Raw genomic sequence first — 19,729 nt, forward strand, 5'->3', positions numbered from 1 at the left:
AGTGGGTGGTGAGTGAGTGGGTGAGTGAGTGAGTGGGTGGGTGAGTGAGTGAGTGGGTGTTTGGGTGAGTCGGTGGGGGGTGAGTGGGTGAGTGGGTGAGTGGGTGGGTGAGTGGGTGGGTGAGTGAGTGAGTGAGTGAGTGGGGTGGGTGAGTAGGTGGGTGAGTGAGTGGCTGGGTGGGTGATGTGGAGTGAGTGAGTGAGTGGCTGGGTGAGTGGGTGAGTGGGTGAGTGAGTGAGTGGGTGGGTGGGTGAGTGAGTGAGTGGCTGGGTGAGTGAGTGGGTGGGTGGGTGAGTGAGTGAGTGGGTGGGTGGGTGGGTGGGTGGAGTGAGTGAGTGGGTGAGTGAGTGGGTGAGTGAGTGAGTGGGTTAGTGAGTGAGTGGCTGGGTGAGTGGGTGGGTGAGTGGGTGAGTGGGTGGGTGAGTGAGTGAGTGGGTGAGGTGAGTGAGTGGGTGGTGAGTGAGTGGGTGGTGAGTGGGTGAGTGAGTGAGTGAGTGGGTGGGTGAGTGAGTGAGTGGGTGTTTGGTGAGTCGGTGGGGGGTGAGTGGGTGAGTGGGTGAGTGGGTGGGTGAGTGGGTGGGTGAGTGAGTGATGTGGGTGGTGAGTAGGTGGGTGAGTGAGTGGCTGGGTGGGTGAGTGGGTGAGTGAGTGAGTGGCTGGGTGAGTGGGTGAGTGAGTGGGTGGGTGGGTGAGTGAGTGACTGGCTGGGTGAGTGAGTGGGTGAGTGAGTGGGTGGGTGGGTGGGTGAGTGGGTGGGTGGGTGAGTGAGTGGGTGGGTGAGTGAGTGAGTGGTGGAGTGGGTGGGTGAGTGAGTGAGTGGGTGGGTGAGTGGAGTGAGTGAGTGGGTGGGTGAGTGGGTGAGTGGGTGGGTGGGTGGGTGAGTGAGTGGGTGAGGGAGTGGGTGAGTGATGTGAGTGAGTGGGTGAGTGAGTGGGTGGGTGAGTGAGTGGCTGGGTGAGTGAGTGGGTGAGTGGGTGAGTGAGTGGGTGGGTGGGTGAGTGAGTGAGTGGGTGGGTGAGTGAGTGAGTGAGTGGTGGTGAGTGGGTGGGTGGGTGAGTGAGTGAGTGGGTGGGTGGGTGAGTGGGTGGGTGGGTGAGGTGAGTGGGTGGGTGAGTGAGTGAGTGGGTGAGTGGATGGGTGGGTGAGTGGGTGAGTGGGTGGGTGAGTGAGTGGGTGGGTGGGTGAGTGAGTGGGTTGAGTGAGTTGAGTGGGTGAGTGGGTGAGTGAGTGGGTGGGTGAGTGGGGTGAGTGGGAGTGAGGGTGGATGGGTGGGTGAGTGAGTGGGTGAGTGAGTGGGTGGGTGGGTGAGTGAGTGGGTGGATGGGTGGGTGGGTGGGTGGGTGAGTGAGTTGGTGGATGGGTGGGTGGGTGAGTGGGTGAGTGAGTGGGTGGTGAGTGGGTGAGTGAGTGAGTGAGTGGGTGGGTGAGTGAGTGAGTGGGTGTTTGGGTGAGTCGGTGGGGGGTGAGTGGGTGAGTGGGTGAGTGGGTGGGTGAGTGGGTGGGTGATGTGAGTGAGTGGGTGGGTGAGTAGGTGGGTGAGTGAGTGGCTGGGTGGGTGAGTGGGTGAGTGAGTGGCTGGGTGAGTGGGTGAGTGAGTGGGTGGGTGGGTGAGTGAGTGACTGGCTGGGTGAGTGAGTGAGTGGGTGAGTGAGTGGGTGGGTGGTTTGGGTGAGTGGGTGGGTGAGTGGGTGGGTGAGTGAGTGAGTGGGTGGGTGGGTGAGTGAGTGAGTGAGTGGGTGGGTGAGTGAGTGAGTGAGTGGGTGGGTGAGTGAGTGAGTGAGTGGGTGGGTGGGTGAGTGAGTGAGTGGGTGAGTGAGTGAGTGGGTGAGTGAGTGAGTGGGTGAGTGAGTGGGTGGGTGAGTGGGTGAGTGGGTGGGTGAGTGAGTGAGTGGGTGGGTGAGTGAGTGGGTGAGTGAGTGGGTGAGTGGGTGAGTGAGTGGGTGGGTGAGTGGGTGAGTGAGTGGGTGGATGGGTGGGTGAGTGAGTGCGTGAGTGAGTGAGTGGGTGGGTGAGTGAGTGGGTGGATGGGTGGGTGAGTGAGTGGGTGAGTGATTGGGTGGGTGAGTGGGTGGATGAGTGGGTGAGTGAGTGGGTGAGTGAGTGGGTGGGTGAGTGAGTGGGTGGATGGGTGGTTGAGTGAGTGGGTGAGTGAGTGGGTGGGTGGGTGAGTGAGTGGGTGGGTGAGTGAGTGGGTGGGTGGATGAGTGGGTGAGTGGGTGGATGGGTGAGTGGCTGGGTGGGTGGGGGGGGGTGTTGTGGGAGTGGCAGGAGAAGGTGGAAGGCGGGGCGTGGTGACCCGGAAGTCGTCTCGCGCGCTGCACTCTGGGCCATTTCCTTTTTACAGTACACGTGGGGGTGTCGGTCCAGGCGCAGAGTTCCGACGTTTCGCTTCCTCCTCCTCGACCTCGACTCGACTCAGTCGCGATGGCAGAAGCCGTAGACCGGATCAAGCACCGCTTACAGCAGCAGGTGAGGGTGATGTGGGTCTCTGCGTGGTGAGTCTGTGGGTCTCTGTGTGGTGAGTCTGTGGGTCTCTGTGTGGTGAGTCTGTGGCTCTCTGTGTGGTGAGTCTGTGGGTCTCTGTGTGGTGAGTCTGTGGGTCTCTGTGTGGTGAGTCTGTGGGTCTCTGTGTGGTGAGTCTGTGGGTCTCTGTGTGGTGAGTCTGTGGCTCTCTGTGTGGTGAGTCTGTGGGTCTCTGTGTGGTGAGTCTGTGGGTCTCTGTGTGGTGAGTCTGTGGGTCTCTGTGTGGTGAGTCTGTGGGTCTCTGTGTGGTGAGTCTGTGGGTCTCTGTGTGGTGAGTTCTGTGGGTCTCTGTGTGGTGAGTCTGTGGGTCTCGTGGTGGTGATTCTGTGGTCTCTGTGGGGTGATTCTGTGTGGGTCCTCTGTGTGGTGAGGACCTGTGGGTCCTCTGTGTGTGAGTCTGTGGGTCTCTGTGTGTTGGTCTGTGGGTCTCTGTGTGGTGAGTTGTGGGTCTCTGTGTGGTGAGTCTGTGGGTCTCTGTGTGGTGAGTCTGTGGGTCTCTGTGTGGTGAGTCTGTGGGTCTCTGTGTGGTGAGTCTGTGGGGTCTCTGTGTGGTGAGTCTGTGGGTCTCGTGTGGTGAGTCGTGGGTCTCTGTGTGGTGAGTCTGTGGGTCTCTGTTGGTGAGTTGTGGGTCTCTGTGTGGTGAGTCTGTGGGTCTCTGGTGTGGTGAGTCTGTGGGTCTCTGTGTGGTGAGTCTGTGGGTCTCTGTGTGGTGAAGGTCCTGTGGGTCTCGTGTGGTGAGTCTGTGGGTCTCTGTGTGGTGAGTCTGTGGGTCTCTGTGTGGTGAGTCTGTGGGTCTGTGTGGTGAGTCTGTGGGTCTCTGTGTGGTGAGTCTGTGGGTCTCTGTGTGGTGAGTCTGTGGGTCTCTGTGTGGTGAGTCTGTGGGTCTCTGTGTGGTGAGTCTGTGGGTCTCTGTGGTGAGTCTGTGGGTCTCTGTGTGGTGAGTCTGTGGGTCTCGTGTGGTGAGTCTGTGGGTCTCGTGTGGTGAGTCTGTGGGTCTCTGTGTGGTGAGTCTGTGGGTCTCTGTGTGGTGAGTCTGTGGGTCTCTGTGTGGTGAGTCTGTGGGTCTCTGTGTGGTGAGTCTGTGGGTCTCTGTGTGGTGAGTCTGTGGGTCTCTGTGTGGTGAGTCTGTGGGTCTCTGTGTGTGAGTCTGTGGGTCTCTGTGTGGTGAGTCTGTGGGTCTCTGTGTGGTGAGTCTGTGGGTCTGTGTGGTGAGTCTGTGGGTCTCTGTGTGGTGAGTCTGTGGGTCTCTGTGTGGTGAGTCTGTGGGTCTCTGTGTGGTGAGTCTGGGTCTCTGTGTGGTGAGTCTGTGGGTCTCTGTGTGGTGAGTCTGTGGGTCTCTGTGTGGTGAGTCTGTGGGTCTCTGTGTGGTGAGTCTGTGGGTCTCGGTGTGGTGAGTCTGTGGGTCTCTGTGTGGTGAGTCTGTGGGTCTCTGTGTGGTGAGTCTGTGGGTCTCTGTGTGGTGAGTCTGTGGGTCTCTGTGTGGTGAGTCTGTGGGTCTCTGTGTGGTGAGTCTGTGGGTCTCTGTGTGGTGAGTCTGTGGGTCTCTGTGTGGTGAGTCTGTGGGTCTCTGTGTGGTGAGTCTGTGGGTCTCTGTGTGGTGAGTCTGTGGGTCTCTGTGTGGTGAGTCTGTGGGTCTCTGCTGTGGTGAGTCTGTGGGTCTCTGTGTGGTGAGTCTGTGGGTCTCTGTGTGGTGAGTCTGTGGGTCTCTGTGTGGTGAGTCTGTGGGTCTCTGTGTGGTGAGTCTGTGGGTCTCTGTGTGGTGAGTCTGTGGGTCTCTGTGTGGTGAGTCTGTGGGTCTCTGTGTGGTGAGTCTGTGGGTCTCTGTGTGGTGAGTCTGGGGTCTCTGTGTGTGAGTCTGTGGGTCTCTGTGTGGTGAGTCTGTGGGTCTCTGTGTGGTGAGTCTGTGGGTCTCTGTGTGGTGAGTCTGTGGGTCTCTGTGTGGTGAGTCTGTGGGTCTCTGTGTGGTGAGTCTGTGGGTCTCTGCGTGGTGAGTCTGTGGGCTCTGTGTGGTGAGTCTGTGGGTCTCTGTGTGGTGAGTCTGTGGGTCTCTGTGTGGTGAGTCTGTGGGTCTCTGTGTGGTGAGTCTGTGGCTCTCTGTGTGGTGAGTCTGTGGGTCTCTGTGTGGTGAGTCTGTGGGTCTCTGTGTGGTGAGTCTGTGGGTCTCTGTGTGGTGAGTCTGTGGCTCTCTGTGTGGTGAGTCTGTGGGTCTCTGCGTGGTGAGTCTGTGGGTCTCTGTGTGGTGAGTCTGTGGGTCTCTGTGTGGTGAGTCTGTGGGTCTCTGTGTGGTGAGTCTGTGGGTCTCTGTGTGGTGAGTCTGTGGGTCTCTGTGTGGTGAGTCTGTGGGTCTCTGTGTGGTGAGTCTGTGGGTCTCTGTGTGGTGAGTCTGTGGGTCTCTGTGTGGTGAGTCTGTGGGTCTCTGTGTGGTGAGTCTGTGGTCTCTGTGTGGTGAGTCTGTGGGTCTGTGTGGTGAGTCTGTGGGTCTCTGTGTGGTGAGTCTGTGGGTCTCTGTGTGGTGAGTCTGGGGTCTCTGTGGTGAGTCTGTGGGTCTCTGTGTGGTGAGTCTGTGGGTCTCTGTGTGGTGAGTCTGTGGGTCTCTGTGTGGTGAGTCTGTGGGTCTCTGCTGTGGTGAGTCTGTGGGTCTCTGTGTGGTGAGTCTGTGGGTCTCTGTGTGGTGAGTCTGTGGGTCTCTGTGTGGTGAGTCTGTGGGTCTCTGTGTGGTGAGTCTGTGGGTCTCTGTGTGGTGAGTCTGCGGGTCTCTGTGTGGTGAGTCTGCGGGTCTCTGTGTGGTGAGTCTGCGGGTCTCTGTGTTGTGAGTCTGTGGGTCTCTGTGTGGTGAGTCTGTGGGTCTCTGTGTGGTGAGTCTGTGGGTCTCTGTGTGGTGAGTCTGTGGGTCTCTGTGTGGTGAGTCTGTGGGTCTCTGTGTGGTGGGTCTGTGGGTCTCTGTGTGGTGAGTCTGTGGGTCTCTGTGTGGTGAGTCTGTGGGTCTCTGTGTGGTGAGTCTGTGGGTCTCTGTGAGGCGAGTCTGTGGGTCTCTGTGTGGTGGGTCTGTGGGTCTCTGTGTGGTGAGTCTGTGGGTCTCTGTGTGGTGAGTCTGTGGGTCTCTGTGTGGTGGGTCTGTGGGTCTCTGCGTGGTGAATCTGTGGGTCTCTGTGTGGTGAGTCTGTGGGTCTCTGTGTGGTGAGTCTGTGGGTCTCTGTGTGGTGGGTCTGCGGGTCTCTGTGTGGTGAGTCTGTGGGTCTCTGTGTGGTGAGTCTGCGGGTCTCTGTGTGGTGAGTCTGCGGGTCTCTGTGTGGTGAGTCTGTTGGTCTCTGTGTGGTGAGTCTGTGGGTCTCTGTGTGGTGAGTCTGTGGGTCTCTGTGTAGTGAGTCTGTGGGTCTCTGTGTGGTGAGTCTGTGGGTCTCTGTGTGGTGAGTCTGTGGGTCTCTGTGTGGTGAGTCTGTGGGTCTCTGTGTGGTGAGTCTGTGGGTCTTTGTGTGGTGAGTCTGTGGGTCTCTGTGTGATGAGTCTGTGGGTCTCTGTGTGGTGAGTCTGTGGGTCTCTGTGTGGTGAGTCTGTGGGTCTCGGTGTGGTGAGTCTGCGGGTCTCTGTGTGGTGAGTCTGCGGGTCTCTGTGTGGTGAGTCTGTGGGTCTCTGTGTGGTGAGTCTGTGGGTCTCTGTGTGGTGAGTCTGTGGGTCTCTGTGTGGTGAGTCTGTGGGTCTCTGTGTGGTGAGTCTGTGGGTCTCTGTGTGGTGAGTCTGTGGGTCTCGGTGTGGTGAGTCTGCGGGTCTCTGTGTGAGTGAGTCTGTGGGTCTCTGTGTGGTGAGTCTGTGGGTCTCTGTGTGAGTGAGTCTGTGGGTCTCTGTGTGGTGAGTCTGTGGGTCTGTGTGGTGGGTCTGTGGGTCTCTGTGTGGTGAGTCTGTGGGTGTCTGTGTGGTGAGTCTGTGGGTTTCTGTGTGGTGAGTCTGTGGGTCTCTGTGTGGTGAGTCTGTGGGTCTCTGTCTGGTGAGTCTGTGGGTCTCTGTGTGGTGAGTCTGTGGGTCTCTGTGTGGTGAGTCTGTGGGTGTCTGTGTGGTGAGTCTGTGGGTTTCTGTGTGGTGAGTCTGTGGGTCTCTGTGTGGTGATTCTGTGGGTCTCTGTGTGGTGATTCTGTGGGTGTCTGTGTGATGAGTCTATGGGTATCTGTGTGGTGAGTCTCCACTGACTCATTCACCTGCTCCCTCACCCACTCACTCACCCACTCACTCACTCAACTCACTCACTCAACTCACTCACCCACCCACTCACTCACTCACTCACCCACCCACCCACCCACTCACCCACCCACCCACTCACCCACCCACCCACCCACTCACCCACCCACTCACTCACCCACTCACTCACCCACCCACCCACCCACTCACTCACTCACTCACCCACTCACTCACTCACTCACCCACCCACCCACTCACTCACTCACCCACCCACTCACTCACTCACTTACCCACTCACCCACTCGCTCACTGACTCACTCACCCACTCGCTCATTGACTCACTCACCCACTCTCTCACTCACCCACCCACCCACTCACTCACTGACTGGTCGACTAACCCACCCACCCACTCACCCGCCACTCACCCACTCACCCACTCACCCACTCACTCACCCACTCTCTCACCCACTCACTCACTGACTCGCTCACTCACCCACTCACTCACTGACTGGTCGACTAACCCACCCACCCACTTGCGTCAGGATCTGGAGATCAGCCGTCTCTCGGCCGAGGTGTCGTCCCTGCGTGGCGCCGTGGTGGACGCCGGCGGCACCACCGAGTCCTCCCCAGCTCCTCCCGGGGTGGAGCGTCTCCTCGAGGAGAACGGGAAGCTGCAGTATCGCCTCCGCCACCTCAAGCGGGTGAGGGGCACCGCGGTTGACTGCCGTGCCAGGCTAGGTGCATGAGGAGGTCACGGGACAGACCCAGCAGGTGCCGTGGGTTGGCTGCTGTGCCAGGCTAGGTGCAGGAGGAGGTCATGGGACAGACCCAGCAGGTGCCATGGGTTGACTGCTGTGCCAGGCTAGGTGCAGGAGGAGGAGGTCACGGGACAGACCCAGCAGGTGCCGTGGGTTGGCTGCTGTGCCAGGCTAGGTGCAGGAGGAGGAGGGTCATGGGACAGACCCAGCAGGTGCCGTGGGTTGACTGCTGTGCCAGGCTAGGTGCAGGAGGAGGTCACGGGACAGACCCAGCAGGTGCCGTGGGTTGACTACTGTGCCAGGCTAGGTGCAGGAGGAGGAGGTCACGGGACAGACCCAGCAGGTACCATGGGTTGACTGCTGTGCCAGGCTAGGTGTAGCAGGAGGTCACGGGACAGACCCTGCAGGTGCCGTGGGTTGACTGCTGTGCCAGGCTAGGTGCATGAGGAGGAGGTCACGGGACAGACCCTGGAGGTGCCGTGGGTTGACTGCTGTGCCAGGCTAGGTGCAGGAGGAGGTCACGGGACAGACCCTGCAGGTGCTGTGGGTTGACTGCTGTGCCAGGCTAGGTGCAGGAGGTCACGGGACAGACCCAGCAGGTGCCGTGGGTTGACTGCTGTGCCAGGCTAGGTGCAGCAGGAGGAGGTCACGGGACAGACCCAGCAGGTGCCATGGGTTGACTGCTGTGCCAGGCTAGGTGCAGGAGGAGGAGGTCACGGGACAGACCCAGCAGGTGCCATGGGTTGACTGCTGTGCCAGGCTAGGTGCAGCAGGAGGTCACGGGACAGACCCTGCAGGTGCCGTGGGTTGACTGCTGTGCCAGGCTAGGTGCATGAGGAGGAGGTCACGGGACAGACCCTGCAGGTGCCGTGGGTTGACTGCTGTGCCAGGCTAGGTGCATGAGGAGGTCACGGGACAGACCCTGCAGGTGCCGTGGGTTGGCTGCTGTGCCAGGCTAGGTGCATGAGGAGGAGGTCACGTGATAGACCCTGCAGGTGCCGTGGGTTGACTGCTGTGCCAGGCTAGGTGCATGAGGAGGAGGTCACGGGACAGACCCTGCAGGTGCCGTGGGTTGACTGCTGTGCCAGGCTAGGTGCATGAGGAGGTCACGGGACAGACCCTGCAGGTGCCGTGGGTTGGCTGCTGTGCCAGGCTAGGTGCAGGAGGAGGAGGTCACGGGACAGATCCCGCAGGTGCCATGGGTGGACTGCTGTGCCAGGCTAGGTGCAGGAGGAGGAGGTCACGGGACAGACCCAGCTGGTGCCATGAGTTGGCTGCTGTACCAGGCTAGGTGCAGCAGGAGGAGGTCACGGGACAGACCCAGCAGGTGCCATGGGTTGAGTGCTGTGCCAGGCTAGGTGCAGGAGGAGGAGGTCACGGGACAGACCCAGCAGGTGCCATGAGTTGGCTGCTGTACCAGGCTAGGTGCAGCAGGAGGAGGTCACGGGACAGACCCAGCAGGTGCCATGGGTGGACTTCTGTGCCAGGCTAGGTGCAGGAGGAGGTCACGTGACCGACCCTGCTGGTTCCATGGGTTGACTGCTGTACCAGGCTAGGTGCATGAGGAGGAGGTCACGGGACAGACTCAGCAGGTGCCACGATTTTACTGCTGTGCCAGGCTAGGTGCAGGAGGAGGAGGTCACGGGACAGACCCTGCAGGTGCCGTGGGTTGACTGCTGTGCCAGGCTAGGTGCAGCAGGAGGAGGTCACGGAACAGACCCGGCAGGTGCCATGGGTTGACTGACTGAGGTGTCTGGCCCAGATATTCCACCTGTACACACAGGGCATTGTCTTGGGGTTTGAGGCCTGGGTCTGGGTGTTTCTCGGTGAGCTCGTGACGGACGTGTCAGAGCCGCTGAGGTGCTGGGTTGGAGGTTTGAGCCCTGGGTCATGATCACCACCAACACATATTCACAACCACTCCACCATCGGTTTTATTGACATCGTCAGAATTACCACTGCATCTTCACAATAACTCACTCACCCGTCCACCCACTCACTCATTCAACCACTCATCCACTCATCAACCCATCCACCCACCTACTCCCTCACTCACCCACCCACCAACTCACCCACCCACCCACCCACCTACTCACTCACCCACCCACCCACCTACTCACTCACCCACCCACTCACCCACCCACCCACCCACCTACTCACTCACTCACCCACCCACTCACCCACCCACCCATCAACCCACCCATCCACCCACCCATCCACCCACCCACTCACTCACCCACCCACCCACTCACCCACCCACCCACCCACCTACTCACTCACCCACCCACCAACTCACTCACCCACCCACCAACTCACCCACCCACCCATCCACCAACCCACCCACCAACTCACTCACCCATCTACCCACCCACTCATTCACCCACTCACCCACCCTTCAACCCACCCACCAACTCACCCACCCACCAACCCACCCACCATCAACTTTCAGGCCAACCTCTGACTTCCCTCCGCAGTGTCTGAGTGACGAGGTGACAAAGCAACGGCCTCAGCCAACCTCCACCTCCTCCACCCCCGCCACCGGTCCCCACGGCGACCGCGAGGGTCTCCACGGCGACCGCGAGGCTCCCCACGGGGACCGCGACGGCGGCGACGGGGCCGACGTGGACGGGGGGATGGTGAACATCGCCGCCCGACTCGCCGCGGCGTTCGCCAGCGCCGTGAGCGCCGCCTTCCCCGGCCTCGCCGTGCCTCCCGTGGCCATCGCTCCCTCGAAGCCGCAGCAGCAGCAGCAGAAGCAGCAGCAGCAGCAGGAGCAGCAGCAGGAGCAGCGCCTCGCCGATTACCAGTGCAACAGCGCCATGGCAATCGCGCAGGTCAGCCGCTATCATCGCGGTGTTCACGCAGACCCACAGATTCACCACACAGAGACCCACAGATTCACCACACAGAGACCCACAGAGACCCACAGACTCACCACACAGAGACCCACAGACTCACCACACAGAGACCCACAGACTCACCACACAGAGACCCACAGACTCACCATAGAGACCCACAGACTCATCACACAGAGACCCACAGACTCACCACACAGAGACCCACAGACTCACCATAGAGACCCACAGACTCCTACACAGAGACCCACAGACTCCTACACAGAGATCCACAGACTCACCACACAGAGACCCCCAGACTCAGCACATAGAGACCCACAGACTCACCACACAGAGACCCACAGACTCACCACACAGAGACCCACAGACTCACCACACAGAGAGACCCACAAACTCACCACACAGAGAGTCATCTGAGTGGCTGTGTGAATTTGACCTCTGACCTCCGACCCCCAGCTGCTGAAGGCTAAAGGTCAGAAGGTCAGCCCCAAGGACGTGGGGGCGGCCATTGTGAGTCACCTCCCGGCCAGCGACCTCGTGGAGCACGTGGAGGTCGTGGGCCCAGGTCACTCACCCCTCACCACTCACCCTCACCACTCACCACTCACTCACCCTCACCACTCACCCTCACCACTCACCCTCACCACTCACCCTCACCACTCACCCTCACCACTCACCACTCACCCCTCACCACTCACCACTCACCACTCACTCACTCACCACTCACCACTCACTCACCACTCACCACTCACTCACCACTCACCACTCACTCACTCACCCTCACTCACCCTCACCACTCACCCTCACCACTCACCCTCACCACTCACCCCTCACCACTCACCACTCACCGCACACCACTCACTCACTCACTCACCACTCACTCACTCACTCACCCTCACCCTCACTCACCCTCACCCTCACCACTCACCCTCACCACTCACCCCTGACCACTCACCACTCACCCTCACCCTCACCACTCACACTCACCCTCACCGCTCACCCTCACCGCTCACCCTCACCACTCACCACTCACTCACCCACTCACTCACCACTCACTCACCCACTCACTCACCACTCACCCTCACCACTCACCCTCACCACTCACCCTCACCACTCACCACTCACCCTCACCACTCACCACTCACCCTCACCACTCACCCTCACCACTCACACTCATCGCTCACCCTCACCCCTCACCACTCACCACTCACTCACCCACTCACTCACTCACCACTCACTCACCCACTCACCACTCACCCTCACCACTAACCCTCACCACTCACCCTCACCACTCACTCACCCTCACCACTCACCCTCACCACTCACCCTCACCACTCACCCTCACCAGTTACTCACCACTCACCCTCACCACTCACCCTCACCACTCACCCCTCACCACTCACCAGTTACTCACCAGTCGCTCACAACTCACCACTCACCACTCGCTCACCACTCACCACTAACCCTCACCGCTCACCCTCACCACTCACTCACCCACTCACCCACTCACTCACTCACCACTCACCCTCACCACTCACCCTCACCAGTTACTCACCACTCACCCTCACCACTAACCCTCACCACTCACCCTCACCACTCACCCTCACCAGTTACTCACCACTCACCCTCAGCACTCACCCTCACCACTCACCCTCACCAGTTACTCACCACTCACCCTCACCACTCACCCTCACCCTCACCACTCACCCTCACCAGTTACTCACCACTCACCCTCACCACTCACCCTCACCCTCACCACTCACCCTCACCAGTTACTCACCACTCACCCTCACCAGTTACTCACCACTCACCTCACCACTCACCTCACCTCAACTCACCTCACCAGTTACTCACCACTCACCCTCACCATCACCCTCACCACTCACCCTCACCACTCACCTCACAGTTACTCACCACTCACCACTCACCCTCACCACTCACCACTCACCCTCACCAGTTACTCACCACTCACCCTCACCAGTTACTCACCACTCACCCTCACACTCACCCTCACCACTCACCCTCACCAGTTACTCACCACTCACCCTCACCACTCACCCTCACCAGTTACTCACCACTCACCCTCACCAGTTACTCACCACTCACCTCACTCACCCTCACACTCACCCTCACCACTCACCCTCACCAGTTACTCACCACTCACCCTCACCACTCACCTCACCAGTTACTCACCACTCACCCTCACCACTCACCCTCACACCACCCACCACTCACTCCAGTTACTCACCACTCACCCTCACCAGTTACTCACCACTCACCCTCACTCACCCCACTCACCCTCACCACTCACCCTCACCAGTTACTCACCACTCACCCTCACCACTCACCCTCACCAGTTACTCACCACTCACCCTCACCACTCACCCTCACCACTCACCCTCACCACTCACCCTCACCAGTTACTCACCACTCACCCTCACTCACCCTCACCACTCACCCTCACCACTCACCCTCACCAGTTACTCACCACTCACCCTCACCGGTTACTCACCACTCACCCTCACTCACCCTCACCACTCACCCTCACCACTCACCCTCACCAGTTACTCACCACTCACCCTCACCAGTTACTCACCACTCACCCTCACCAGTTACTCACCTTTACCACTCACCCTCACTCACCCTCACCACTCACCCTCACTCACCCTCACCACTCACCCTCACCAGTTACTCACCACTCACCCTCACCAGTTACCACTCACCCTCACTCACCCTCACCACTCACCCTCACTCACCCTCACCACTCACCCCTCACCGGTTACTCACCACTCACCCTCACCAGTTACTCACCACTCACCCTCACTCACCCTCACCACTCACCCTCACCACTCACCCTCACCACTCACCCTCACCGGTTACTCACCACTCACCCTCACCAGTTACTCACCACTCACCCTCACCAGTTACTCACCACTCACCCTCACTCACCCTCACCACTCACCCTCACCACTCACCCTCACTCACCCTCACCACTCACCCTCACCACTCACCCTCACCACTCACCCTCACCAGTTACTCACCACTCACCCTCACCAGTTACTCACCAGTCGCTCACCACTCACCCTCACCACTCACCGCTCACCGCTCACCACTCACCACTCGCTCACCACTCACCACACACCACTCAGCGCTCACCAGTCGCTCACCACTCACTCACCGCTCACCACTCGCCGCTCATCACTCACCACTCACCAGTCGCTCACCACTCACCACTCGCTCACCACTCACCACTCACCAGTCGCTCACCACTCACCAATCGCTCACCACTTGCCGCTCACCACTCACCACTCACCAGTCGCTCACCACTCACCACTCACTCGCCGCTCACCACTCGCTCACCACTCGCTCACCACTCACCACTCAGCATCCACTCGCTCACCACTCACCACTCACCACTGGCTCACTACTCAACACTCGCTCACTCACCACTCAGCATCCACTCGCTCACCACTCACCACTCACCACTCGCTCACCACTCACCACACACCACTCGCTCACCACTCGCTCACTCAATCACAACTCACTCCTCATCGCTCCACTCGCACCAAGCACGGACTCTGTGGGTGAGTGGGTGTGGATAGCTGAGTGAGTGGGTAAGTGGGTGAGTGGATGGCTGAGTGAGTGAGTGAGTGGATGGGTGAGTGAGTGGGTGAGTGAGGTGAGTGAGTGGGTGGGTGAGTGGGTGGGTGAGTGGGTGGGTGAGTGGATGGGTGAGTGAGTGGATAGGTGAGTGAGTGAGTGAGTGGATGGGTGAGTGAGTGGATAGGTGAGTGAGTGGGTGGGTGAGTGGATGGGTGAGTGAGTGAGTGGATGGGTGAGTGAGTGAGTGGATGGGTGAGTGAGTGGATGGGTGAGTGAGGTGAGTGGGTGGGTGATTGTGAGTGCGTGGGACTTCAGTGGGGTGTGCGCCCCCTGACCCCCTGACCCCCTGACCTCTGACCTTTGACCCCGCTGCCCTCCGTGCAGGCTTCATCAACGTGTACCTGGACACGGCGTTCCTCGCGCGCCAACTCACACGCCTCCTCCTGCACGGAGTGAGCCCCCCCAACACCGGAGCCCGCAAGAAGGTGGGTGGGTGGGTGGGTGCGTGGGTGGGTGGGTGCGTGGGTGGGTGGGTGGGTGGGTGGGTGCGTGGGTGGGTGGGTGGGTGCGTGGGTGGGTGGGTGGGTGCGTGGGTGGGTGGGTGGGTGCGTGGGTGGGTGGGTGGGTGGGTGCGTGGGTGGGTGGGTGGGTGCGTGGGTGGGTGGATGAGTGGGTGGGTGGATGAGTGGGTGGGTGAGTGTGTGGGTGGGTGGGTGGGTGGGTGAGTGGGTGGGTGGGTGGGTGGGTGGTTGGGTGAGTGGGTGGGTGGGTGGGTGGGTGAGTGGGTTGTGTGGTGGGTGGGTGAGTGGGTGGGTGGGTGAGTGGGTGGGTGGGTGAGTGGGTGGGTGGGTGGGTGAGTGGGTTGTGTGGTGGGTGGGTGAGTGGGTGGGTGGGTGGGTGAGTGGGTGGGTGGGTGAGTGGGTGGGTGGGTGGGTGAGTGGGTGGGTGGGTGGTTGGGTGGGTGGGTGGGTGGTTGGGTGGGTGGGTGAGTGGGTGGGTGGGTGAGTGGGTGGGTGGGTGGGTGAGTGGGTGGGTGGGTGGGTGAGTGGGTGGGTGGGTGGGTGGGTGAGTGGGTGGGTGGGTGGGTGAGTGGGTGGGTGGGTGGTTGGGTGGGTGGGTGGGTGGTTGGGTGAGTGGGTGGGTGGGTGGGTGGGTGAGTGGGTGGTGTGGTGGGTGGGTGAGTGGGTGGGTGAGTGGGTGGGTGGGTGGGTGGTTGGGTGGGTGGGTGAGGTGGGTGGGTGGGTGGGTGGGTGGGTGGGTGGGTGAGTGGGTGGGTGGGTGGGTGGGTGGGTGGGTGGGTGGGTGGGTGGGTGGGTGGGTGGGTGGGTGGGTGGGTGGTTGGGTGGGTGGGTGGTTGGGTGGGTGGGTGGTGGGTGGGTGGGTGGGTGGTGGGTGGGTGGGTGAGTGGGTGGGTGGGTGGGTGAGTGGGTGGGTGGGTGGGTGAGTGGGTGGGTGGGTGGGTGAGTGGGTGGGTGAGTGGGTGGGTGCGTGGGTGGGTGGGTGGATGAGTGTTGTTGTTAATGTTATCGATGTTGCTGATTGCTGTTGTTGTTGGTGGTGATTGTTGTGAATGCTGTTGTTGTCAGTGTTCATTTTGCTGTTCGTTGTTAATTGTTGTGGTTGTTGATGCGGTGGTGCTTATTGTTGTTGATGTTGTTGTTGATGTTGTTGTGGTTGTTGTGGTTGTTGTTGCGGTGGTGCTTATTGTTGTTGATGTTGTTGATGTTGTTGTTGATTGTTGTGGTTGTTGATGCGGTGGTGCTTATTGTTGTTGATGTTGTTGTTGATGTTGTTGTTGATTGTTGATGCGGTGGTGCTTATTGTTGTTGATGTTGTTGTTGATGTTGTTGTGGTTGTTGTTATGGTGGTGCTTATTGTTGTTGATGTTGTTGTTGATGTTGTTGTGGTTGTTGTGGTTGTTGTGGTTGTTGTTGCAGGTCGTCATCGACTTCTCCTCCCCGAACGTGGCCAAGGAGATGCACGTGGGCCACCTCCGCTCCACCATCATCGGGGACAGCACCAGCCGCCTGTACGAGTTCCTGGGGCACGACGTCGTGCGGTGAGTGCTCACCCCACACGCTCACCCACACGCTCACCCACACGCTCACCCACTCACCCACACCCTCACCCACTTGCTCACCCACACACTCACACACTCACCCACACGCTCACCCACACGCTCACCCACACGCTCACCCACACACTCACACACACACCCGCACGCTCACCCACACGCTCACCCACACGCTCACACACACGCTCACACACTCACTCACACGCTCACCCCACACTCACCCACACCCTCACCCACACACTCACACACACAGTCACACACTCACACACACCCTCACCCACACGCTCACCCACACGCTCACCCACACGCTCACCCACACGCTCACCCACACGCTCACCCACTCGCTCACCCACACACTCACACACACACCCGCAAGCTCACCCACACGCTCACCCACACGCTCACACACTCACTCACACGCTCACCCCACACTCACCCACTCGCTCACCCACACGCTCACACACACGCTCACACACACGCTCACACACACGCTCACACACACGCTCACACACTCACTCACACGCTCCACCCCACACTCACCCACTCGCTCACCCACACGCTCACACACTCACACGCTCACCCACACACTCACACACACGCTCACCCACACGCTCACACACACACTCACTCACACACTCACCCACACACTCACTCACACACTCACCCACACGCTCACCCACACGCTCACCCACACACACGCTCACACACTCACTCACACGCTCACCCCACACTCACCCACACGCTCACCCACACACTCACCCACACGCTCACCCACACACTCACACACACAATCACACACTCACCCACACTCACACACACAGTCACACACTCACCCACACACACTCACCCACACACTCACCCACCCACTCACACACTCACACACTCACCCACACGCTCACCCACTCACCCACACACTCACCCACTCACCCACACACTCACCCACACGCTCACACACACAGTCACACACTCACCCACTCACCCACACACTCACCCACTCACCCACCCACTCACACACTCACACACTCACCCACACGCTCACCCACTCACCCACACACTCACCCACTCACCCACACACTCACCCACACGCTCACCCACACACTCACCCACACGCTCACTCACTCATTCACCCACACGCTCACCCACACACTCACTCACACGCTCACCCACACGCTCACACACACACTCCCCCACACGCTCACCCACACGCTCACCCACACACACGCTCACACACTCACTCACACGCTCACCCCACACTCACCCACACGCTCACCCACACGCTCACCCACACGCTCACACACACAGTCACACACTCACCCACACACACTCACCCACACACTCACCCACCCACTCACACACTCACCCACACGCTCACCCACTCACCCACACACTCACCCACTCACCCACACACTCACCCACACGCTCACACACACAGTCACACACTCACCCACTCACCCACACACTCACCCACCCACTCACACACTCACGCACTCACCCACACGCTCACCCACTCACCCACACACTCACCCACTCACCCACACACTCACCCACACGCTCACCCACACACTCACCCACACGCTCACTCACTCACTCACCCACACGCTCACCCACACGCTCACTCACTCACTCGCTCACCCACTCACCCACACACTCACCCACTCACCCACACACTCACCCACACACTCACCCACCCACTCACACACTCACACACACACTTACCCACCCACTCACACACTCACACGCTCACCCACACGCTCACCCACTCGCTCACCCACACGCTCACCCACACGCTCACCCACACGCTCACCCACACACTCACCCACTCACCCACACACTCACCCACACACTCACCCACACACTCACCCACACACTCACCCACTCACACACACAGTCACATACTCACCCACACACTCACTCACTCACCCACACACACGCTCACCCACACGCTCAAACACACGCTCACCCACACACTCACCCACACGCTCACACACACGCTCACCCACACACTCACACGCTCACTCACCCACTCACACGCTCACCCCACACACTCACTCACACACTCACCCACACGCTCACCCACACGCTCACACACACGCTCACACGCTCACTCACCCACTCACACACTCACTCACACACTCACTCACACGCTCACCCACACACTCACTCACACACTCACCCACACACTCACTCACACACTCACCCACACGCTCACCCACTCACTCACTCACATGCTCACTCACCCACTCACACGCTCACCCACACACACACTCACCCACACGCTCACCCACACGCTCACCCACACGATCACCCACACACTCACACACTCACATGCTCACCCACACACTCACCCACACACTCACCCACACACTCACCCACTCACCCGCACGCTCATCCACACACTCACACACTCACCCACACACTCACACGCTCACCCACACGCTCACACACTCACTCACCCACACACTCACCCACACACTCACCCACACACTCACCCACACACTCACCCCCCGCTCACCCCACGCTCACCCACACACTCACTCCCCGCTCACCCCACACTCACCCCCTGCTACAGGCTGAACCACATCGGTGACTGGGGCACGCAGTTCAGGACGCTCACCCCACGCTCACCCCCCGCTCACCCCACGCTCACCCCCCGCTCACCCCACGCTCACCCCACGCTCACCCCACGCTCACCCCACGCTCACCCCACGCTCACCCCACGCTCACCCGACGCTCACCCCCTACTACAGGCTGAACCACATTGGTGACTGGGGCACGCAGTTCGGGATGCTGATTGCCCACCTGGTGGATCGCTTCCCCAACTACACGGAGCAGCCGCCACCCATCGCAGATCTGCAGGCCTTCTACAAGGTCAGTCACACTCACACATACACACATACAAAGATCCCCCTTATAGCCTTAACAGACTGTAGGGGCAAGTGCTGTTAGCGAGCACCTATGAAGGCCAGCACGGTACACGAAGGGGTGGGTGGCCAGCACCACGCCCGACCGCCTTTGTCTCCCTAGTGGCGATGTTTACACACCGCACCAGGTACTCATTTAAGGCTGAGTCGACCTAGGGGAGGCCCAGGACCGGTTCAGATAATCGTCACTGGTGTTAGCCGTGAGCGGGAATCGAACCCGGGTCGCCAGGTTCATAGCGCAGCGCGCTAACCGCTACACTACCGCTCCCCACACACATACATACAACAACAACAACAACCGCCATTCGCCACTAAGTGGCGGTGATGTCACCACGATGCTTGTGCCAGGCCAAGTGCACCTTGAGGCCACGTGAAGTGTCGAAAGCCCGCTGGCAGGAGGTCACGGGGCAGACCCAGGTGCCACGGGTCGACTGACCGAGATGACCGAGATGACTGGCTGATGCACCACCTGTGCCCCCTACTGTGCCAACTTGCTGTGCTTTAGCCACCCGGCGCTCCGCTCGTTGTTGTGAGCGTCGCTCCTCCGCCCTCCGTTGTTGTTGGAGGGCGACTGCCTCCAACTGCCCAGTAGCGTCCTTCACGAGCCTCCTCCACTGAGGCCGATCTTGACACCGCTGGTACCAGTCATCGGCAAGTCCACTCAGCTCCACGTCCTCCTGTACCACATCACTCCATCTCTTCTCTAGCCCGTGCCGCGCCCGTTTAGCCCCCTCGATCCGGCCGAACAAAAGCTGTTTAGGCATGCGGTAGCTGGGCATGCGGGCTACATGACCCAGCCAACGCAGCCTTGCCTGCCGGAGGAGC

The 19,729-nt window shown here is 60.0% G+C and overlaps 1 protein-coding gene across 1 annotated transcript; it reads left to right on the forward strand.

The window, feature by feature from the left end:
* Nucleotides 1-2,332: 2,332 nt before the first annotated feature.
* Nucleotides 2,333-18,851, forward strand: LOC133339596 (arginine--tRNA ligase, cytoplasmic-like; the record flags this gene model as incomplete). The annotated part of the gene is made up of 7 exons (XM_061547718.1): nt 2,333-2,469; nt 7,236-7,394; nt 9,926-10,285; nt 10,763-10,871; nt 14,294-14,394; nt 15,847-15,968; nt 18,731-18,851. Coding segments are annotated over exons 1-7 (1,017 nt in total), but the record flags the coding sequence as incomplete, so codon positions are not given.
* Between the last annotated feature and the right edge of the window lie 878 nt (nt 18,852-19,729).

This window comes from Lethenteron reissneri, unplaced genomic scaffold (assembly GCF_015708825.2).
Source record: "Lethenteron reissneri isolate LAM-NWPU_2019-01 unplaced genomic scaffold, ASM1570882v1 scaffold_1930, whole genome shotgun sequence".
In the NCBI taxonomy this organism is placed as follows: Eukaryota; Metazoa; Chordata; class Hyperoartia; order Petromyzontiformes; family Petromyzontidae; genus Lethenteron; species Lethenteron reissneri.